The 24,698-nt window shown below is 28.4% G+C and overlaps 3 protein-coding genes across 3 annotated transcripts; all 3 read left to right on the forward strand.

Annotated features, from left to right (window-relative positions):
• The first annotated feature begins 6,216 nt into the window (after window positions 1–6,216).
• On the forward strand, window positions 6,217–12,833 carry LOC145181050 (sodium/hydrogen exchanger 9B2-like). The gene is made up of 7 exons (XM_090071712.1): window positions 6,217–6,862; window positions 7,063–7,238; window positions 7,559–7,665; window positions 8,498–8,650; window positions 9,269–9,377; window positions 9,533–9,669; window positions 12,129–12,833. The coding sequence occupies exons 1-7, from the start codon at window positions 6,243–6,245 to the stop codon at window positions 12,318–12,320; spliced, it is 1,494 nt and encodes a 497-aa protein (XP_089927838.1). The 5' UTR covers window positions 6,217–6,242; the 3' UTR covers window positions 12,321–12,833.
• Window positions 9,537–17,206, forward strand: LOC145181029 (xaa-Arg dipeptidase-like). Its single transcript, XM_090071713.1, has 6 exons — window positions 9,537–9,669; window positions 13,168–13,374; window positions 14,174–14,292; window positions 15,277–15,489; window positions 15,686–15,955; window positions 16,536–17,206. The coding sequence occupies exons 2-6, from the start codon at window positions 13,169–13,171 to the stop codon at window positions 16,907–16,909; spliced, it is 1,182 nt and encodes a 393-aa protein (XP_089927839.1). The 5' UTR covers window positions 9,537–9,669; window position 13,168; the 3' UTR covers window positions 16,910–17,206.
• Window positions 17,207–17,467: 261 nt separating this feature from the next.
• On the forward strand, window positions 17,468–22,134 carry LOC145181030 (peptidase M20 domain-containing protein 2-like). The gene is made up of 6 exons (XM_090071714.1): window positions 17,468–17,680; window positions 18,552–18,670; window positions 19,583–19,795; window positions 20,787–21,056; window positions 21,413–22,005; window positions 22,074–22,134. The coding sequence occupies exons 1-5, from the start codon at window positions 17,475–17,477 to the stop codon at window positions 21,778–21,780; spliced, it is 1,176 nt and encodes a 391-aa protein (XP_089927840.1). The 5' UTR covers window positions 17,468–17,474; the 3' UTR covers window positions 21,781–22,005; window positions 22,074–22,134.
• Window positions 22,135–24,698: the final 2,564 nt, after the last annotated feature.

The following is a 24,698-nucleotide window of genomic DNA, read 5'->3' on the forward strand; positions in this document are numbered from 1 at the left end:
TGATGGCTTATTACGCTCTTGTAGTCGATTACAAAATGCTTACTACTTGCCTTACGATGTTAAGTATCCAACCATTTTGCCGAGAGGCCAAGTGATTACAAAATTGATTGTTAAACATTACCATGAAGAAGGAAATCATGTTATGGGAACAAATCAGTTACTAATAAAATTATCACAACGATATTAGATTACACGAAGACGAGAAGAAATCCGCGATGCTGAAGCAAAATGCAACAAATGTAGAAGAAGAAAATGTAAACTTGCTCAACAACTGATGGCTCCTCTGCTAGTAATTCGCTTAAAGGAACCACTACATGCGTTTGCTAGAATTGGCATTGATTTTGCTGGGCCTTTTCTAACTATGCAAGGTATAGGGAGGACAAAACAAAAAAGATACTTATGCTTGTTTACCTGTTTACTATCACTAGCAGTGCATCTCAAGATAGCTTATAATTTAGATACAAATTCATTCCTCAATACACTTTTTTGAATGGTGAATAGAAGAGGATTACCATCTATTTTCATTTTTGGGCATTCTTGATTCTATTTATACCGCTTTGATAAAGAGGGAAGCCATTCTCGCAACTATCTTTTCCAAAAGTGACGTAATAATTCGTAACATCGGCTTTTTCAAATATTGCAGATACTGCACGTTTTGCAGCCTTGATCATTGTCTCGAACACACCACCAAGATGAGGTCCTAGTGGAGCCTCATCTTGGTGGTGTGTTCGAAACAATGATCAAGGCTGCAAAACGGCAATGGCTTAGATAAGAATAAAATTACTAACTCTACGGCTGATTAAAGAATCAAGTACCACTTGATTCTTTAATCAGCCGAAAATAGATGACATTGTATTAGTCATTTCTCCGGATACAGCCAGAGTACCTTGGCCGCTCGGCTGTATCCGGAGAAATGACTAGTTCAATGAATTACAGAAGTATTTGAAGGAAAAGATGGACGTGTAAGAGTTGTAAAAATTAAAATTGGCGAAAAAGAATTTATAGATTGTTTCTTCTTGAGTTCGATAATTGAAAAGGTTTGATAGACTGGAGTCTATCAAAGAGGGGGAGAATGATCAAAAGAAATTTACATTAAAATTATTTTTGTAACTTGGATATGCCGATCCTATAATTATGCGTTGTTGTGGTATCTGGGTGCTTTTGTGTGAGAAATTACCATAAGTGTGCCATATATAACACATTTATGATGATTGTTAAAAAACCAATTTATCTATTTTTAACCGATTAAAATTATATAAATAGGATAAAAATATTATTTTTTATATGTTGATTAAAAAGTAACAAATGCGGTGTTGATCTTCAAAATATAATATAATACGCAATCGGTATTAATCTTGATCACCTTCGGATCACTCAGTGTCTTTTCTTACACATCCGCTTTTTATCGCCATTTACTCTATCGCTTGATACTACTACACAAACGATTAAAACACCAATAAAATTGAGAAATTATCATGATCCCACACTAAATAAAAAACAAGTTTTCTAAACTTAAAAAAAACCTAATTAAAGTTTTGGTTTATTATAGTAGTACACTGTGGGCCAGGTGGTGGAAAAAAAGTAAAAAAAAAAACATCCTCAAAAATTACATTATATACCATTTCAAAGTTTAAACATCTAGCTTTTATAAAATGCATATACTTTTGTATAACTATCATGCCGTTTGCATTTTAAGGTGTTGATAAAAAAGTTTTTTTTTCAAAATATTTTTTAAATTGAATAATTTTTTTGTGTTACTAACAAGCATAAAATAATTTATAATTTTAAAACCTATCATTTTTTTGCATAGCTCAAGTATTATCTTTCAAATGAGCTGTTGCAATACTATTTTGTACGTAAGTTATGTCAAATAAATTCATTACAAGTAATGGCGCATTTAAAGTTCTTTTTTTAGTTAAAATTTCATTTATAAAATTTGAGTAATTTAAAGTAATTTGAGATATGAAAGACATTGTCCAATACGTACATTATCAATATAAATTTGATTTATCATCCGCAGATGTCCTCATGGTCTCTATTTATGATATTTACAAGTTAAAATTATGTATCCGATTTTTTTTAGCGAAAACATTTTATGCATTTTGTTCTAAATGGTTATGTAGTAACTGCAGTTACTACATAACTATTTAGAACAAAATGCATGAAATAATTAACACTAATCTAGTTTCACTGAGACCCATAGGTCTCAGTGAAACTAGATTAGTATTAAGACTTATTTTAATAATTATACAACTTAAAATACTTATTTATAATATTTTGTAAATGTGTACATGTCATTTATATTTTTAGATAGCGTAGTTAAAACATGAAGTATATTGATATTTATTCATATGTAATAGAAGAAAACTTGAAGTTTGCTGATCCTAATATTTTGCATGCAGTTGTAACTGGCATGAATTTAACTGCAAATAAAAACTTGTCTACTTTCATGAAGCATTTTCGACAAAGGAGGCATATATGCAAAAGCTCTAAAGTTCGTTTCGAAGAGAATGACAAGAACAAAAAAATGAAAAAAAAAGATAGCAATCCAAGAACAAATAAAAGAACAGCTTGGAGTTGATATTGAAATCCCTAAGTCGGGTGGTTCAGGTAGATCGAATAATGGATATACTGAGAGAAGGTTTTTTGAGAATGCTTAAATAGTATCTAGCATTACTGGATTTATTTGTGCTTAATGAAAATTATTTATGTTGTGTTACAAACATCATGCTCAGGACTCCAGATTTATCCAGATGCTTTCCAAGTGCAATGTGTAAATGTTGCAAATGGATATGTAAAAATGTATTCATGGCATTATACGCCACAAAGTTTACATCGTATTTTATAACATGGACATGAAGTTGTACGACAATTTTCATTCCCTAATGGATTGAATTCTGAAGAAGCTCAACAATCACGCAACAAGGATTTTAAGAAAATTCAAGAGCATTTTTCACGCAAATGTTTCCGAAAAAAAGCTATCATGGATTTTTTAAGAAGGCTACTTTGTTCCTCAGATCCACTTATCAGTAGTTAATGAAAAAAAAATTTAAGCAAAAAGAAACCATTCGATCCAGAAGTGATGCAACTTTTAAAACTACCTTTATTTCCTGTTACATCATAATTAATACCCTCTTGAATATTTAAGAAAAATGGTTTTTATAAAAAATGTAAAAAAAAAAATTTGAATAACAACGTTTATATTATTATATACACAAAACCTGTTTAACCGGTTGAAACTTTAAGTTCGTTTTTTATATGGAGTGGGTAGTTTCAAGAAATATGAAATTGAGCCCTGGAACTGTATAGCTAATCATTTAATTAATTATACAAATAGTTTTCAAGCAGACTGCCACATTAATATTAGTCTAGTTTATAACTTCGTTGTATTATGAAAGTCACTTGCAAAATGAGCGGTTGCTAGGAATGTCAGGTGGCCCCATCAACCAAATAAAAAATTCAACAGTGCCACTGCATTCGTAGTATGAAAAATAATCAACCCGGTAATTATGGGGGTAATACGATAAATATTTTAAAAGTTACTGCTATTGTACATTTAATATTGGTAAAGAAAATGTTGCTAAGCAATTTAGGTATCCATGGCAAGCAAGAATTTGACTTGAGTCACCGTTGAAACCGCTTTCCTCAAGTTTGTAAACAGTGCAAAAATGACTCTTAAATATTTTTTATGCAACGAGTTATTTGTTTTGTCCAGTAAAAGCGGATTCTCTCCCACTATGCAGTGATTTGAACTGAAATTTCGGCCGAAACAGAATAAGTAAAAGGTTGTTGAAGCAGAAATTTCGGATTCTGTTTCGGCCAAAACCGATACCAAAACCATGGACCTATAAGAGATGGACGTGCAACCTATTGTTTATTTTGCAAACCATGCTCGTTGCACATTGTTACAAATATTTTGTTTTAAACAATAGAAATTAAATTATATTAAAGGCTGTCGGATTCGTCAAAAATTGTTGGACTCTTTTAACCAGTCACATCAACTTCCTTTTAGTTATTTAAGATAACAGCAATAGAATCATGTTTTAAGCTTAATTTTATTTAGCTAGATATTCTTAATATTTTGAGAAATAACGCTGATGATAATATAGAAATTGAGATCATTTACTTAACTACTTTAGTACATGTATAACTAGAGATAAAAAAAACAATACAAAATATCAACTAGTTTTGTAGCTACCTAAAGCACAATGATTTCATGTCCAGGGAACTGCTCCATATTGCTGTAGACTTCTAATTTTTGAATATTATAGAACTCTCTATTTTTCTGTTTTACAACAGAAATATATACAGTTAAGGATAAATAATTTATGCATAAAATGAATGTAAATACAATAAAGAAAAAAATAATTTGTTACAGTTTTAAAGAATTTAGCAACGCCACTTTATAGCAAATCGCCAGAATAACTAAGTATTTAATATTAACATAACATGATTTACCAGCTATATATAAACTAATTTTTATTTGACAAAAACTAATGGGTTATTATATGCCTTTCATGACAAATGAAACAATATATGAAATATGAAAAACGAAAACATGAAATATCTGGCAGCATTATGCAAGATAATTATAAATTTGAATAACTTTTTAAAAGGTTTTGCCATATCAAACGAATTATAAAAAATCCCATTAAAAAATACACCTACTAAAAAATAATGCATAGTGGAATATACATTATAGAGCTTATAGAGCAGTCGAGGCAAAAAATGAAGGTATATCGGAAAAAATATTCAAAAAAATACACAAAATTAAGCCTGGTGAATGAAGGATCAAGGAGTTGATTGAAACCAGACCTTGACAAAAAGTTTTTTTTAAGCTTTTTTAAATTTCGCTATGCTTTTTTTAGTAATTTTAAAACTAACCTTACAGGTCTATTTTATTATTGACGGAACTTTGTTTACACGAAAAAAGTTCCCAAACTTACAAATGTTTATCTTAGAAAAATGATAAAAATCTGTTCGTGCCAACAACTAATTTCCTTTACCTTGGTGTAATTTGTTTAGTAATTTTTCAACGCGTGAAGTAGTTACTTTATCCTGAAGAGTCTTATTAAACAAATGCTATAAAAGTTTAAATTATACCACGTAATCAGAGTTTCTGTTTTAAAACAGTGGGCAGCCATTTTAATAGATTTTTTTTGTCGACGGGTGAAAATTTAGAGTTTGTCGGAAACTCGCATGGCTCGCTGATTTCTGCGGCCTCTTTAATGTTAAACAATAGGTTGCACGTCCATGCCTTATAGGTCCATGCCAAAACCGAAAGTTTTTATTCGCAATAATTAGCGGCAACATTTTAACTAGACGATATTTTAATTGCATAGCAATTATTTGTTATAATTAAAAAGGTGGACTTTAATTGAATTTACCACTATTGTCATAACTATTTAAAGAAATATTTGTTTTTCTTTTTTAAAAAATTAAAAAAAAAATTTGAGTGCTTTTGCTATTATTTAAAAAAATAAACGAACAGTTAAATTGTCCTCCTCACCGTCTGAACCGTTTTTAACAACTTTATCTAAAATATGGCAATAAAAATAGGCGATTTTAAATTTTTATCAATAATTTAATCAATAGATTAAAAAAATATATTGCAAAATAAATAAAAATCTTATTGAAACTCAAAAAATATCGTTTTACATTTTTAACGATAATTAATGCGATATCTATCGCTGTTAGCGATAATGATATCACTAATATCGAAACCCAAACGACATTTTCTCGAAATCATATCGAAACATATCGGATATTATCAAATTATATCGAAACACATTATCGTAAAAAGTATCGGTTATTTTCGATATTTCGATAACGATACGCAAATTCTCAGTGAATTGACAGAAAATTTTTTATGTAGTCATTATTCAAAAAAAATTATATTAATTTACTTACGCTTTTAATTATGCTAAGTTTAGTTTTACAATGTTGTTGGGGTTAACGATACGATTAAATGTTTTTCCTAAGACAAAATTTTAGGCATATTTTTAAAAATAAACATAATGCCAATATATCTAGCATTGCTTAAATAACCTATTGCTTTTTTGAGACACCCCACTGGCGCTTTATATATAAGTATATTATAATAGTTCTTTTTGACTTAAAAGAGGAATTTTTATGCAGCAGGTTTTTTTAAGAACGGGACAGGGAGGGGGGGGGGCGGCTGCTTAAACAAAATATATATCCGCCAAGGAACAAAGGTAGACGCTGTTTTTATCACTCGCAAAATGGACTCAAACTGTGAAAGTAAGGAGTCGGCTTTATTTATGCGGAAGTCCGAAAATTATGTTGAACAGGAAATAAATCACCAAAAAGAATCATTAACAATAAGTGATGACTTAAATGTTACGAGACGCGGATTTCCTACAATTTTATCAAAATACTTTCCACCTCGCGGGTATCCAGCTAAAATTATAATTAGAGTATTCACTTGTTTTTCTTTATGGGCTGCTCTGTACGTTGTCATAGGTGTCGATGCTTTACCAGAAGGAAATATATTTTCTATATATGTTTTATTTATCTGTGCATTGTCAGGAGGATTTTTGTTATCATGGGGTTCTCTCCCTCCACTTCTAGGAATGTTAGTTGCAGGTTTCCTTTTGAGAAATGTTCCATACATTAGTGTCGCTAAAAATATAGACAAGGATTGGTCCTCAGTTTTAAAAAGTATTGCTTTAGGAATTATTTTATTGCGATCAGGCTTGGGATTGGATCTCCATGCATTACGTAGGCTGAAGTGCACAGTAATTAGGTTGGCATTTCTTCCTTGTATTGGAGAAGCTGTCACAGTTGCAATTGCTGCTTATTTGATCTTGGGTATGCCATGGCTATGGGGTTTCCAGTTAGGGTGAGTAAACACACACACACACACACACACACACACACACACACACACACACACACACACACACACACAGACACACACACACACACACACACACACACACACACACACACACACACACACACACACACACACACACATATACATATACATATATATGTATGTATATATGTAAAAAATATATATATAAAATTTTTTTTTAGGTTTATATTAGGTGCTGTTTCACCTGCTGTTGTTGTTCCATCAATGTTAATTTTACAAAAAAATGGTTATGGTGTAAATGAAGGAATTCCAACTATGGTAATGGCTGCATCATCTTGTGACGATGTTCTTGCTATTAGCATGTTCAGCATTTTTTTGGGAGTTGCATTTTCTGAAGGTCACAAACCATGTTACCTTAAAATTTGTTGAAATAAAATTTAAAAAAAATAGTTTACTTAATAGTTATTTTTTTTTCTTAATTTAATTTCCTAAATAATTTTTAAGAATTTTATTACAAATTAAAAAAGTTTATTTTTCAAAAAAGTGTCATATAATATTAGAGAAAAACATAAAAGTTAAGTAAATCTTAAATATTAGTTATTATCTTATAATTATCAAAACATTTTATCTTCAAAAATAAATTCAAAGTTTTTTTGTTTAGCTCCTTTTCATCTCATTAATTTTTTTTTATCATATTATATATATATTTTTTACCAGGTAATCTTTATTTTAACATATTCCGTGGTCCTCTGGAGATTTTGATGGGCTTATTTGGTGGTTTTGTTGCTGGGTTTATTTTCTGGTATTTACCAGCAAAAAAAGCAGTGAGTAAATCTTTATTTTATCATGGATGCTACTTATTATTTATAATTTTTTTTATTTTATTTTTTAATAGTTTTATTTTCTATCAATCAATTAAATACTTTATGAAGTATAAAAGCACATAAGAAGATGAAAGCAAATTGAACTAAAGTAAAAATCTAGATAAAATCCTTTTTTTTTTAAATATCTGCTTAAGAGGCAATAAAGCAGCTCACTATATTTTTTTTGGAAAAAATTACTGAGTAAAATCAATATTTCTTGAATGAATGACATTTAAAAACTCCCATCAAATAAAATGTTTTTTTATGGCTGTTTAGTTTTTATGTGAGTTTTATCTCTATAATAAAAAATAATTTTTACTAAAAAAAAACTACTTTTATATTTAGAATCAAATAAATTTTTTTTGTTACTTAAAAATGTAGCTTCTTCATCAAAAAAACCTTTTTAAAAAAGTTATGTACAGTTTACACACATTAACACCAAATTTCAATAATAATTTACTTTCTCTGCACTTTTTCTTTTGCAGTAAAATTAGTTAGCTAATGATTTTTACTAGTTTTCAAGACAAACTTACTCCTGCCCATCATGATTTTATGCAGTGTTACACATGCAGGGATAATTTTCATACATAATTTTCTTAATTTTCATACATAATTTTCATAAATTTCATACATAATTTTCACACATAAGTTCTGAATGTTTTTTATTATTAAGAACCTTCATAGTTAATTTTTAAGAACAGCATGAGGTGTTTGTTTAGGTTTTGAGAAGTAAGTCTAAATTGCAATTCTTCAAAACTCCATTTTTCCACAAAACTTCATTTTACTTGTTTAGAAAGGATTAAATGCATATCGCTCATTTTTGCTCATTATTTGTGGAATTATAATCCTGTTTGGTAGCAATAAAGTAAAATTTCCAGGAGCTGGTGCCCTTGGTGCACTCTGTATGGCAACAACTGCTGGCTATGGATGGGATGAAAATGAGAAAGTATGTTTAGTATTGTATGTATGTTTATATATATAAATATATATATATATATATATATATATATATATATATATATATATATATATCATTATTATTATGCAAACTAAATAATTAGTTTGGTTTATATAACATTACTTAAAACTTCACCAAAGTTTCAAGGTGAAATTTTAAGTAATGCTATATAAACCAAACTAATTATTTAGTTTGTATAATAAAGATAATAATAATATATTTGCTCTACTTATACTATGCTGTATTGAGTACTCTTACTGGAAATATTAACATAATTTCTACAATACTATATATGCATGTATGTTAGAAATCATGTTAATATTTAAAAATTTAACTAATAAAAAAAGATAGTTCTTAGCTGGTGTAAGAAATGAAAATTGTACTGGTGCAAGGATTGAAAGTTGTATATGATAATCATTCTCCCTGCTTTTTACTGAAATTGCCCAGAATTTTTGGAAATCTGTTAAAATGACAAATGTCATTATGGGCTTGATGCTCATTCTTTTAACCTAGGCTTTGATATTTTTTAAGCATTCTGTTAACAATCAGTTTGTATTTGTCAAAATTTTTTAATTGAATTTTTATTTAAAATTTATTTTGTTTTAGGCTTCTGTTGAAAAGGTCCTTACTTTGGTATGGGAAGTTTTTCAACCTTTGATGTTTGGTTTAATTGGTGCTGAAGTTGGTATAGAATATCTAGACAAAACTCTTGTAGGTAAAGTGCTTTTTTGATGGAGTATTTTTTTATATAGTAACTAATGGCAAATGTTATGACATAATATTTTCTCTAAAGGTTTTTAAAAAAATCATGTTTCTTTATTTCTTAAGGTAGTTAATATTCATTTAGATAATATCAAAATATTGTTTTAGGTAGAGGTTTTGCTGCATTGTTCATTGGCCTTGTAGTTCGAACAATAATAGTATTCTTTGTTGTGTCAGGAAATAACCTAAACTTTAAAGAAAAATGTTTTTGTACTTTGGCATGGCTACCAAAAGCGACTGTGCAAGTAAAACTGTTTGCTTCAAATTAGTTTTTTTTTCATAGAAGAAATAATTTTTTTTTCAACAGCTTAAATGAAGAAATAATTTTTTCTTCATTCAAGCTGTTTAAGGTGTTTTTTATTTATGCAATTATATATATATATATATATATATATATATATATATATATATATATATATATATATATATATGCATATACATATACATATATATTACGGCAATTCCATGGAGCAAAATTTTTTTTAAAATAAAAATTGGTACAGGTGTGGAAGATTCTATGTACAAAACCAATTGCAATTTCAAAAAAATTAATTTAAAAAAACTTAAAACTAATTTGGGCTTCAATATTTAAATACAGCAAAAAACTGACAAAATTGAGGATTATGGTGCAGATACAGAAGCTTTAGTTAAATAAAGCTTATTTAAAAAACTGGCTCATAAATGTAATATATAGGATTTATGATATTCTAAGCTGTCACCCTTAAAACAATAGGGTTGAGGCGCTGATGCCACCTCTCAGATCAAAACCTGATTAGTATCTTTAAAGTATTAATATTAAGAGACATAAGACATTGATCTGATGAAATCAAAACATCAGTTTTACAAAATTAATAATCATCAGTATACAAAACAATTGTTATTTTGAGGTATTTTTTAGAGGGAAGGGCGGCATTAGGATTTGTGGCACTATTACCTAATATTGTTTAAAGCCCCCCAAACCAAACAAAGATAGCGCACTAAAATATTTCACTTTCTTTATTCTGTTAAGAAAAATAAGAAATAATCAAATCAGCCCCTTCCTCCATATATTCTCGGCGAAGATCCCGGCAAACCAAAAACAATACAGCATTTTACATAAATAACTGTAACTTATAATTTTTCATTTTTTGAAATAAAATAATTGGTTTTGTTAACACTTCTGTTATTTTCTTTTCTACTCTGATCTCTAGTAAGAATAAAGTTGTGGCTTTTTTTGAGACCATAAACTAGTTTTGAGGCTTCGGTAACAGACTTTACAGTATGTTAATGAGTTATCCTGTAGCTAAATGAGCAGCAGCATTGTTACTAATTTTATAATGTATGGCTGGTTTTACAAAGTTAGGCAAGGGTTTGTAATTGTATGAAATTGGTATTTCTCCATAAAACTCTGGATCATGGCTGTTTTTAACATTTTCACTATCATCATCACAAACATCGTCATCAGATGATACATTATCACACTAAACAAAAATGAAATAGATTTTAAAATGTTTGAATTGAAAAATTATTTACACCATTAATTCTGCTGATCTAATACAGATTGTAAACCCACAATGAGCACTACTAGAGCAGGAGTACTTAAATGCTATAAAACCTAAGAATGAGAAGACACTTCTCTTATAATACTTAAAATTACTAAAAAGAAACACAAAAGCAAAAGTAAAAAAAATTTTTTGTTTTCGGCCCACAAAACTCTTTTTAAAAGTTTCTCAAATTTTTTCCTTATGCTTGTTGTGAAACAATTTGTTGATCAGTTTTTTGAAAATGAAATGTCCATTGAGCTTGTAGCTGAGCTGTACAACTTGTTTAAATGTGGGAAGCTCACTAATAGGTAGATCATCTGGTAGTCCTGCAAACCAAGAACTTGTGTGACGAGTTCTACTTTTAAGTAACTTAGCAACTTTTCCCATTTTAAATATTATCTATTTGAAAAATATATTTAGTTGCATAGTAGAAAATATCAACAGAATATTGTTATATATTTTTTTCTATTTCAGTTAAGTTATGCATTTTATGCCTTTAAAAATATTAATAGACAAAAAAATAGTTTTAATATTATTATCAATAAATATGGCAATTGTTACAAAATTTAATATATAACTCACTAACAAAATATAAAAACACTAACAAAATATATAATCTATAAAAACTACTGGTATTGATTTATTGTTATCTGTTGAATCTATTAAAAGCAGTTCATTAAAACAATTTTGAGTTATATATATATATATATATATATATATATATATATATATATATATATATATATATATATATTATATATAAAATAATATTATATATATATATATATATATATAATATAATATTATATATATATATATATATATATATATATATATTATATTATATTATATTATATTATATTATATTATATTATATTATATTATATTATATATATATAAAGGTACTACCATTAGGTTGGTTTGTTTACTTTATTTATGTGGAAAAAGTAACTTGCTGAAATCAGTTTTTATTTTTGATTAAAAGTTAATTATACCATTATTCTTAGTTTTCTTAGTCACAGAATTCTATGCCAATTTTAAATAGAAAAAATGGAATTGCCCTAATATATATACATATATATATATATATATATATATATATATATATATATATATATATATATATATATATATATATATATATATATATATATATATATATATATATATATATTTCTCAGGCTGCAATAGGTTCCCTTCCATTGGACATGGTAAGACAACATGCTCTTCCAAATAAATCTAAGGAGTTGATTGGCATACAAATATTAACAATTGCAGTACTGGCAATTGTTGTCACTGCCCCTTTAGGTGCAGTGCTTATTTCATTTACTGGTCCGAAATGGCTGAAGATAAAAGCTGGCAACAATATATGATCAATGGCATCTTTTTTGTATCATCTTGTATCTTAATGTATTTGTGTCTTCATAATTTATTTGTTGTGGAATAAAATTTTTGTAACTTTGTTTATAAACATTACTTTTATAATAATTTTTGTTAAAGAGAAAGTTTTATGTACTAATAGTTTTGTTATTTAATAATTTTTGTTAAAGAGAAAGTTTTATGTACCAATAGTTTTGTTAGTTAAGCATGTATGTATTAGCATAAAAAAAGTTACGATTATTTATTGGTTAATTGATACGCTGAATTTTACATTATTAACAATTATACATGAAACCTGTATTTATTTATGATTTTCAGTTTTTAGTTTTGATAGTTTTTATTTAATAGTGCATAGGTATGTTTACAAATAATATGATTAATATATGCAAGAGACAATATGCTAAAGTTGTTTTTATTAGAAAAGATGTGAAGTTGAATAATATATGAAGAACTATTATAAATGCTATATCTAAAGTTGTATATTTAAATTGAAAAAATAAATCTATTACTTGATGGTTGTTTTTATTTGTATCTTTACTTGATTACATTTTATAAAACTTATATAATTAATTTAGTTCATCTCAGAAGATATTGGTTCCAAAAGCTTTTCTGAGTTCTAAAATTGTTGTAACCTGATACAGAATGAGTACCCTAAATTGTTTATCTATTTGTTAAACACAGTATTTAGTTTCAAATATTAATAACTAGTTCAAAAAAGTTATAAATGGGATTTGACTTAAATGATCTTAGTAAATTTTGTAAAAGTAGTTTAAAATGAACACCGATTGCCTGATAATGAGATGCTCTTGGTATATAATCAAAATTGAATTATTTTTTCAGAATGGTGGAAAGTGAACTAAAAGACATTGTTATAAAAACAATAGACAAACGAGCATCTGACTTGAATATTATTAGTCAAGGTATATGGCAACACCCAGAGTTATGTTTTCAAGAGCATTATGCACATGAGTTGTTAACTTCGTTTTTGGAGAAAGAGAATTTTTATGTTCAAAGAAAGACTCCTCTTGAAACTGCTTTTATTGCAAGGTTATAATTTCAAAATGATTTTATTATTGAAGTTATATGCTAAGCAGCAATACTGGTTGTTAAAGAGTTTTTCCTGTATTAATTTACAAGGTGTTTGAAAAGTAACAAATTAAATAAAAGTAATCAAACTAAAGTAAATTTTATTTAAAAATCACAATTAAATTAGGAATATTTATTGTAGTTTATAGTAGATGCTGGAAATGGCCTGTATTTTCTTGCACAACATTTTCCAAATATGCCACCTAATTGTCAATGGCTGTTTTCTCTTATGAAGTGTTTGGTATTGCTTACTAAATGCAATTAACTAATTCTTCTTCAGATTTGGGCCGATTGTAATGATATACTGTTGCTTGCAACTCTCCCAGAGCCCAGTATTCATATGGATTAAGGTCTGGGGAACGAGGCCAGAACTGTTGTTTCACTTTCACCCCCACTTCCATAATAGCATTTTATGATATAAATTCTGTCTTCCATAGAAATATTGTTCATGAGTGTATTCTAAAAAGATAACAATCTACAACATAATAATCCTTCCTTATATATGTTTAAAAAAATAACATTCTAGAAATATTCTCATTTGCTAATTAGTAACATAGAAATTAAATTGTGTGTTACTTATCAAACATACGTAAATCAAAAATATACTTAATTACTTGCAGAAAAAAATAAAAATAAAAAAACATAACTTGGTGAAGAACATAAGTATTCTGCAGCAAATAGTTATGCTTGATTTTCAATCTGAGATAACATGGTATTTTAAAATGTTTTATGTATGAGTTACAAAATTTTGTATGAATAGATTTGGAAATGCTGCTGGCTTGAAGGTGGGTGTTCTTTGTGAATATGATGCTCTTCCTGGTGTTGGCCATGCTTGTGGCCACAACTTAATTGCAGAAGTTGGTATTGCTACTGGTCTTGGTAATGATAATATTTTGATTACAGAGGTTTTTGAAAACACTAATCTTTTTTTAATCAAATTAAAATCTGTTTTTTTTTTTAATCAATTTTAATCATATCCAAATCTTTTATTCAAATTCAAATCAAACCTTTGCTTTTAGCTTTGTCATTTATAGCAAATAAAAAAGAAATGTTTTTCCAACATGAGGTTATTATTATTTTTTTAACTTGTATTATTTCAATAAGCATACTTTAACTCATATTAAAATTTGTGTTGCTGGTTGCTGTTTCTGTTAAGTTTCACTTAATACTTCAATACAAAATGTAAATCAAACCTTTAATATCCATATTTGAAATGGGGAATTTATCAGCTGCTCTTTATTGAGATTCTTGTTCTCATTTTCCTGAGGTATAGCAACCAAGAGGATTGAAGCTTTTGAGAAAGTCTTAAATTATTAAAACCAACAAATTTAAATAAAACCATTCCAAATATTTAAATAAATTGATCAAATCCTGAATTTCAAAATCCCTAATCTAACTTCTGTGCATAATGATAATCAATGATAATGGTTAAACCATAAAAAAATAATTTTGACTTTTGTCTTGCTGTTCTTATATATTTTGGATTCAATAAAATGGTGTTATTTTCATGACTTGGATTTGTTGATCTTAACTAAGTTTAGTTTAGATAGAGAAAGCTTAGTCTTGATGGACAAAAGTAATTATGATTTTTAAATTAAATGCCTTGAATATGTTACAGCTTATCTAAAATATCTGATGAGGCATGATTTTTTGTTTACAAGCCTGTGTAATAAAATTTAAATTTAAAAAAATCTTTAAACAAAATTTATAATAGGTTAAGGAAAATGTTTTACTAAAGTATTCAAAATGAAACTTTGTGTTTAAATATTTGTAAAATATTTACCAGTTTAGTTTTCCTCCAATATTATCTGCTTTATTATAAAACTTTTTGCTTTGATATTCTCATCTTTCTTGTTATCATAGCTCTCAAGGAAATAGCAACTTTACATCCAGAGTTGAAATTGGAAGTAATTATATATGGAACACCAGCTGAGGAAGGGGGTGGAGGAAAAATTCTTATGATTGAGAAAGGCATTTTTGATGAATTAGAAATTTGCATGATGTCACACCCAACAGCTATAGAATATCCAGCTCCTATTTGGCTCTCTTGCAAGCAACTTAAAGCTGTTTTTAAAGGTTTTTTTTGGGTGTAAATCTTTTTAGCAAACTTTAATGTGATTGGATTTTTTCTTTAGTAAATAATTGTTTTTTTAAAAAAATCAGTTTAACCAATGTTTGTGCCTATGAAAACATAAAATAAAACTCAAGCATCTGATTATTTACAATGTGAATCCTTTTGGATGTTTTTTAACATGGAAAATGTTGAACTTAGGTAAGCCGGCTCATGCTTCAGGTGCTCCCTGGGAAGGTGTAAATGCATTAGATGCTGCTGTAACTTGTTATAACAGTATAAGCATGTTACGACAGCAAACAAAACCAACAAGTCGCCTCCACTGCATTATAGTTGATGGCGGGAAGGTACCAAATATTATTCCTGAAAGAAGTGAGCTTCAAATTTTTCTGCGAGGTTTAGTTAAAGAAGACACATTTGATCTTTTGGATAAAGTAAAGGAGTGTGCCACAGGTGCTGCAGCAGCTACAGGTAAGTTACACCTTCTGCAATAGTTCTTTGCTTATAAAAAATACTTACATTATTGTGAAGCACTTGCCTTAATAATCTATCTAATCATTACTTTAAGAATTAATTAGTCAGTTAATTGTTTATAATTCCTTTAAGTAAAAACCTCTTTTTTCCTAAATGATCTAAGGTTGTAGTAAAGAAGATTATTGTCAGGTAAAATTGATTTTTTTAAATCAATTTTTTTAGTTATTCCTCATTCATAATTTAAACACATTGGGTTCCCTTGTACACTTGCAACATTAATAACCATTTTACGTTTAAACATGCCTGACTAATTAACTTTCACTAAATGATATTATCAAGTTGAGAAGTTTTATTAAAATAAATTTCAAACAATCCCAAAGATATTTTGTTTTTTTCTTTGTTTGCTTTCCCAAAAGAAAACTAAAGAGGTTTTAGAAACTTTTCTTTTTTTTTTTATCTTTAGACATGAAATGATTGATCTTATACAAAACCATTTATTATTAAATATATTTATTCTTCCTCATTTTTTCTGTTTCTGTTTTTTTTTTCTCTTTATTAAAATTTTATGTAATTTTAGGCTGCTCTGTGACCTTTTTAGAAGAAGAGCCTTTTTATGACTCTTTAAAAACCAACCAGACTATGATAGAGTTATATATAAAAAACGCAAAAAGCATTGGAGTTTTATTTAATGATGATGACATTACTAGCAAGATTTCAGCGTCCACTGACATGGGGAATGTTTCACAAATCAAACCTTCTATCCATCCCTGTTTTAAAATAATTACCACAGCTGCAAACCACACCCATGAGTTTGCAGAAAGTTCAGGGGCTCAGGAGAATCAAGTTCATGCCCTAAACTCTGCTAAAAGTATGGCAATGACCGTTGTAGACATCCTTTTGAACCCAACATTGTTAGAGCAAATACACAACGATTTCCAGAGGAAAAATTAATAATTTATCAGTTTTAATTTATTTCTCAATTTCTTTTGTTTTTATATATTTTAGTAGTTTGATAGTTTTAAGTGATGATTTACTAACCAACTTATGATTTTGTATGATGGAAACACCATAAACCAAGAGAATTTTTTAGTATAACACTTTCATGAAATCAAAATGGTACATGCTAAGAACGCTGTTATGCAATTTTTAACTAAAAAAACCTTTTAGACTTAACTGTGAAAGGTATATTATTGATTTTTATATTTTGTAAATGTATTTGAAAAGTTTAAAAGTCAAATCTATTTTTTTCGGCCTTAAATGCAATTTTTATAAGAAGACAGTAAGACAGGCTTATATTATGTCCTGTTAATTTTCATGAAAATGCCATTTTATGAAAATTAACAGGGCATATGATTTATATATAAATTAACAGGGCATAATATATGTATATATATATATATATATATATATATATATATATATATATATATATATATATATATATATATATATATATATATATATATATATATATATATATATATATATATATATATATAAATCAGTTTGTTTTAGAATGACAGAAAGTGAATTAAAAAATCTTATTATAAAAACAATAGATGAACGAGCACTTGATTTGAATAGCATTAGTCAAGATATATGGCATCACCCAGAGCTGTGTTTTGAGGAGCATTATGCTAGTGATTTGTTATCTTCTTTCTTGGAGAAAGAGAATTTTAATGTTCAAAGGAAGACTCCTCTTGAAACTGCTTTTATTGCAAGGTGTTAGTTTCCAAATTTTTTTACTAATTTGTTTACGGAAAGAAATATTGAATTTTTGAAAATAACAGTTCTTTTTTTCTTGAGATATTGAAATTAGAATTGCAAAGAGCAGTCACCTTTTTTGTTCAATTAAGTCATAGCCCTGTCTGATAAACTATTCAAGGAAGTTTGTTATAAATCAGGTTTTTAATAGAGAAAAAAAATCTAGATCGTTTAAAGAAATATCTATAAATAATACATTAATATGAATAATTATGTCTGCATATTCCACTTTCATAAATTGATGTTACCTTAATAAAAATTGTTTGTGTAACAGCTGGTGTTTTAAAAGTACAGGCAGTCTAGATAGTCTATTTAAAGACTACAGTGAAATAACCATGGTTGTCCACTTTTTCTAATTTTTGAAAAAATGGAAATTTGTGTGGAAGACTTCATTTGTCATTAATGTTGAACATATTTGAATACCTCATTTTTGCACAATTAAGATGATTTTTCTCTTAGGTAAGAAAATAGTATATGATAAGTAAGCACTAGTATATGATAAATAGCACAAATGTGAAAATTTGTGAAGTTGGTTATCTATGGTTTTTCCTGTGCAGTCTTTAGTTAGATTTAACTATACAATAGTCTTGTCTTTTTGAACAATAATGAACATCTATTTGAAACATTTCAGACAGAAAAATTAGATCCATCAAAAATTATTCATTCTATCATTTGAAATATTTTAAACAGAAAAGTCACAAAATTTTGGTTTTTCTATATTTTCATATATTTATATGTATTATTTTGCTATATTTTAGAAGTCAAGGTTTTATCTAATAAATATAAGTAATGAGCATTTTAAAATTGTTTAACTTTTTTTGATAAAAAGATATGGGAATGCTGCAGGTTTGAAGGTTGGTATTCTTTGTGAGTATGATGCTTTACCTGATGTTGGTCATGCTTGTGGCCACAACTTGATTGCAGAAGTTGGTATTGCAACTGGACTTGGTAATAATTTTATTTTGGTTTCGTTTGTTTTTTAAGAAAAGTCATTATTCTATTTATTGCTTTTGTGGGCAAAAAATGAACAAATACGCCATTTTTCCTAAAAAGTATTTGAAATTTTTTTTCATTGTCTGGGAATTAATACTCTATAATTATTCTAAAAGAAAATTTTTATGTACATTATCATGTTAAATTACAATAAATATGATGGTACCCCTAAAGTGCCAGTTGATTCAAAATTAAATGTCTAGTTTGAAATGTTTTGTTTTAAAATTTAAAAAATGAAACCCGTGTTTTATCTTTTTACTTGGTTTGAATCAAGTTATGAGCAGGAAGTGTCATTTTAAAACAACAAAACCTTGTTGACCAGTACCTTTATCTTGTTTATGCTAATATTCATTAAATGTTGTATACAAGGCCACAAGATGACCTTAGAATTATGCCAATATTATATAATGATTGAAAGTCTGGTGAAATTTATGCCAGAACAATATTTATGCATTGTGACATTAAAGTGCAACTACCAACTACTGAAGCAGATGCTCTACTTCTTGATTCTATGTGTGTGAATCCAGCAAAGAGTATGATGCTACAGTGTGCTAAAGAGTATTAATTTGCTGACAGCTGTTAACAAGGTTGAGCTAAAGCTGTGCTTTCTACCTTTTGTAAAAATTTTTAACCATGAAAATGACCTGCAAATTGTTCAGTCGTTATTGTTGTTCAAACAAATAATTTTTACTCATACATTTTATGATTCTAAGACTTTGGAATTCATCATAGCTCAAATCCCGAGTGTATTTCTTTTATTCATAATTTACTGTTTAAAATATACTGAAACTTAAGTAGTTATATAACACTAAAGGTTTAAAAAACAGAAAAAGATGCGAAAAACTGTATTTTAAATTTTCTTATTAGCTCTCAAGGAAATAGTAACTTTACACCCTGAGTTGAAAATGGAAGTTATAGTATATGGAACACCAGCTGAGGAAGGTGGCGGAGGAAAAATTTCTATGATTAAGGAAGGTGTTTTTGATGAAACAGAAATATGTATGATGTCACACCCAGCACCGTTTGAAATTCCAACTCCAATGTGGCTTTCTCGTTCCCAGCTTACAGTTGTTTTTAAAGGTCTTTTTCTTTTTGTAAAAGTATCTTTTATAATTTTTATTTTATATTTAAAGCATTACTTTATCTTTTGTTATTTAATTTATTAATTTTTAAGTATATATATTAGGTTTATAATAAATATATTAGGTTTATGGTTTTGTAAAATAGTTATATTTATTTGTTTCACATTAAAATCAAATTATTTAAATTCTTCTTGGGACCAAAAAAGGAGTCATCTTGACAAATTTCATTGTTTTAATCTTTGATAGCATTTGGATCCACCTTTACCAGTTGAATATTGTGTAATTTTCTTTGGGTTGTTCACTGGTGGAATTTATTGTAGGTGGTGGAAGCCCATTCTAGTAAGGCCTTCTGGTTTGATTCTGAGCTATTAGAGGTGATTAAGCACCCAGTCATCATCTAACACATCCCTCTTGTCAACGTGTTTTGATGCACTTTTCTCTGATTTTCTTTTTTTATTTCCTCTTGAAATCTGATTCTGTGTTTCACCAAACAATTCTGCAATACTTTCTGGATTTGCCCTTCACTTTTTGCCCTTGCATTAACAACTTTGCCGATTAGTATAATAACTGCATCTTTTACTGATAAACAATTAGTTTCTTCATTTCTCTGCAGCACTTGTGGTTTAATGATCTTCTTTGCTCTAATTGTGCGCAAATTTAGCATAAACAACTAGTCTTTATTGGATTTTTTTTTACTTTTAACAAGAGTTTCAGCAGCTTCTAACAGCAATTGAACCACCATCTCTTTACCTCTGTGCTTTACCTTTTTGGTGAAACCAAATGCTACCAGTGTTGGCTGCTTCTTTTTTTTGACATTTTTTTTATAGAAATTGAAAAAATATGATTAACATATAGAGTAAGGCTCATTAATGAGCTTATCATCTGCTTTATTTTTTAACAAAATGTTAGCCTAGATATGCTTATAAGCATTATGCCAACAAAAAAAACAAATTTGGGTTTTATATTTTTTATCATTTTCTGAAATATAGGCAAACCAGCACATGCTTCAGGTGCTCCTTGGGAAGGTGTAAATGCATTGGATGCTGCTGTAACTTGTTATAATAGTATAAGCATGTTACGGCAACAAACAAAACCTACTTGTCGAATCCACTGCATTATAGTTGATGGTGGAAAGGTACCAAACATTATCCCTGAAAGAAGTGAGCTTAACATATGCGTGCGAGGTTTAGTTAAAGAAGACACTTTTGATCTTTTGGATAAAGTGAAACAGTGCGCCACAGGTGCTGCAGCAGCTACAGGTAATTTAAACCTATTTGCCTGTTCTCTTCAACTTTTTCTTACGGCTATTACAGGCATACCCCAACTGATAAAATCTTTTTTATTAAAAACCAATTTTAAGTGGAGAAGTCTTTCCAAATGGAAATTTTTTTTTTTTAAATCAAACAAAAAAATTAACTTAGTGGAATTATGGTTAAGTTTTTTAAAATCTGCGTGATTATTTTTCACAGAGTTTTTATTTTATATCTTTAGGATAACTTTCATTTACTTTTAAAGTTTTCTCCTTATTTTTAAAATGTTAAACTGAGGATCAACTGTTTATTCGCGCTTTCATTAATTTTTTCACACCAATATACTCTTATTTATTACATTTTAGGATGCTCTGTGACTATCTCTGAAAACAACCCATTCTATGACTCTATAAAAACCAACCAGACTATGATAGAGTTATATATAAAAAACGCAAAAAGCATCGGAGTTTTATTTAATGATGATGACTTCACTAGCAAGTTTTCAGCGTCCACTGACATGGGGAATGTTTCACAAATTAAGCCTTCTATCCATCCCTGTTTTAAAATAGTTACCACAGCTGCAAACCACACCCATGAGTTTGCAGAAAGTTCAGGGGCTCAGGAGAATCAAGTTCATGCCCTAAACTCTGCTAAAAGTATGGCAATGACCGTTGTAGACATCCTTTTGAACCCAACGTTGTTAGAACAAATACGCAGCGATTTCCAGAAATAGATGCTTAAGTTTTTTTCTCATTTTGTTTCCTGCAAATAAATTCATTAAGTAATTTTTTAATACATATTGCTTTTGCTTAAGAATGCTTAAAACTGATTTATAAATAGCCAAAAATTGTTTTATAACAATTCTCATCTTTAGGAATTATTTTAAAGCGTTGGAAAAATATGAATCTTTGATAAATGTTTTAGCTATTAATTTTTATAATGCAATTGTGTGGCGAAAGTTTAAATCGATTAATTGTTTGATTTAAATTGTTTGATTAATTTATGAGTTTATAAAAATTAAAATAGAAGTATTATAAACTGTTTTATTCTTAAAACTGAAATTATATTTTCATGCCATAAAGTTAAACAGAGTTTCTTCCTTGCTGTTGTGTTTGATTGCGAAACCATTTTGTTTGACAACATTTATGCTGAAGAGTATTGGTAATTAAAGAAAGGCAGTGGTTAAAAGTCCTCTGAAGAAGAAAAAAAAAAAAAAAGTTAAAGGGAAGAATTTTGCCCTTCAATATTATTGCTTCGGCAAGTATAAGATAATTTTTAAAGTTAAACCGAATATAGATAATGAGTTTTCGACGAAAATATTTTTATGACGACAGAATGTTATAGCTATTAAAGAATACTATGAGCTTCAGTGTTTTAACAAAAATATGCAGTTTACCTAAAAAATTAGTGAGGTTCCACCAGAAGAAAGAAAAATCGCTCTACTAAATACTCGATAAATTAAACTTTAGGCGGAACACTCAGACACCAGTAAATGTTTGATTCTGACGACTGGACTGCTCCGTTCTGTTAAAAATACATTTCTCATAAATAATTTAGTAGCAATACAAATTTTCAACGAAGCAACTTATTTACTTTCAACATTTTAGTTGTGCTGCATGTAGACAAGAGAAAACACCAGCTATAGAAAACTTACCACCGTTAAGAATACTATACTAACACGACTAAACAGATTTTTTTCGTGAACAAACTGAAGCACCAATCTTAAAAAAAATTACAACTTAGCAATTACTTAACAGCTATTACATTAAATTCACTATCAAATATAAGAACAAGTTACATATGAAAATCTGAAAACATCCATCTCTTGAACTTCTGTAAACAAAAGTATTGAGGGGTCTTAAGACTAAAAAAATCCTATGGCCACCTTATCTTAGTCCGCGATATTCTGGAATAAGGAATACAATTTATATTGACATTAGGGTGGAGCGATATTAAAAAATTTTAATATTAGATTCGCTTGAGTTAGGAATCGAAGAGTAATAATAAAAAAAGAACATTACTTTTTTTTTTTAACTTTATTTTTGATGAGTTCTTCAGGTTCCTCTTTGCCCTCAAAATTGACATCTTTATCAAAATTAGACTAAAGCGTTGTCTATTGTGAATGTTTGCGCGCGCAAGTCAAATATGTTTTTATAAATGCAAATATTTGTTACTAATTTATCCGCGTTTTAATTTATCTATTATTGACGTTGTAAGGAATCGTTTTGTAAAGTGTTTAGTTTAGCCAAGGAATTCGATAAGAATGTTCCTCCTACAAAAGCAGATCTTATAAAACATTATCTATTTTGTACGCTGTTATTAAAGGCGGATGCAAATGTAATGGATCTATCTGTGAAGGATATTTTAAACGTTTTACTGCAAGGTTTGAAAATTTTATGGCAAAAAGCATCCATTCCAATAACTTCCGATTAACGAATTTTGCGCTTGATTGCAAACATAAACAGAGTATAAGTCTATGAAAAAGAATCTTCTTAAGCTACTAGATAAGAAGAACATATTTAAAAAAATATGTGAAAGAACTGTTTGATATCTTTATCTGTAAATGTAAAAGTTTTATTGACTTTCATTTCAAAGTGAAGTTCCTATTAGGGAAAGGTATTTTCTTGTGGATCAGAGAACAGTTTGTAAAACGGCAGTCGATAATGTTGACAAAAAAGTTACCCAACTTCTTCATAGTAATATGAAATGAAAAGCAACGCAATCATCGCGACTGGAAAACTTTTTCATGCAGACGATATAGCAGAAAAAAGTAAAAAATTACTTCCTTTTTCAATCTGCAAGTAAAATAGAAATTGAAAAAGCAACATCATTTGAAAACTCAGGTAATATATCTGAAGATATGTTTAGAATTAAAACTTCTGATACCAACGCATCATTGGAATTTTACTATACTTGTATTTCTGAAAGAAGATTTGAATTGAACAATCTAGTCGGCAAGCCCTACTCGGCACTGAAATTTGAGTTTCAGATCAATCTGCTTCATTATTAGATAATGCTATTTTAAAGGATTTAAAAATTTGTTAAAAAAAGTAAATACATCAAGAATAGTTGATCAAAGTAAAATAAGAAGAGAACGAAAAAATGGAAGACTACAACTTCAAGAATGGGGAAGAAATGATCATTTTGAAGTTCAAATACTGTTTTTTGATGGAAAGAAGGATGTAAAATTTCATCAAGATGAAAATGGGACAAACTATTACCGAAAATATTTTACTGAGGAGCATATTGTTCTTGTTTCTGAACCTGGAAAAAAATATCTGTTCCACGTAACGCCATCATCTGAAGCTGCACTGAGTATAGCATCAATTGTTCAAACTTTTTTAGAAGATCCTTATAAACGTTTCATATAAAAGCAAGTAAAAGCTGTTTGATGTTATTGTCCTGTCACAAACACTGGATAGAAAAATGGTTCTTTCAGTCAATTACAATTATTTTTTGGCTGCCCTGTGCAGTGGCTTACATACTTACTACACTAATGAGCTGCCTCTCCGCCATCTAATATAGCACCTAGATGGAAAAATAAATCATGCTACAAAAATCAAAGGTGCTATTGGAAAATGTTAGAAAATTGTGAGAAAGAACCAGTTGTTTCATTTGAACCTATGGAAGTGAAACTTCCAAATATTGATC

The sequence above is a fragment of the Hydra viridissima genome, unplaced genomic scaffold (assembly GCF_058129835.1).
Source record: "Hydra viridissima isolate aposymbiotic clone 2 unplaced genomic scaffold, HvirCarnegie_v1 scaffold_14, whole genome shotgun sequence".
In the NCBI taxonomy this organism is placed as follows: Eukaryota; Metazoa; Cnidaria; class Hydrozoa; order Anthoathecata; family Hydridae; genus Hydra; species Hydra viridissima.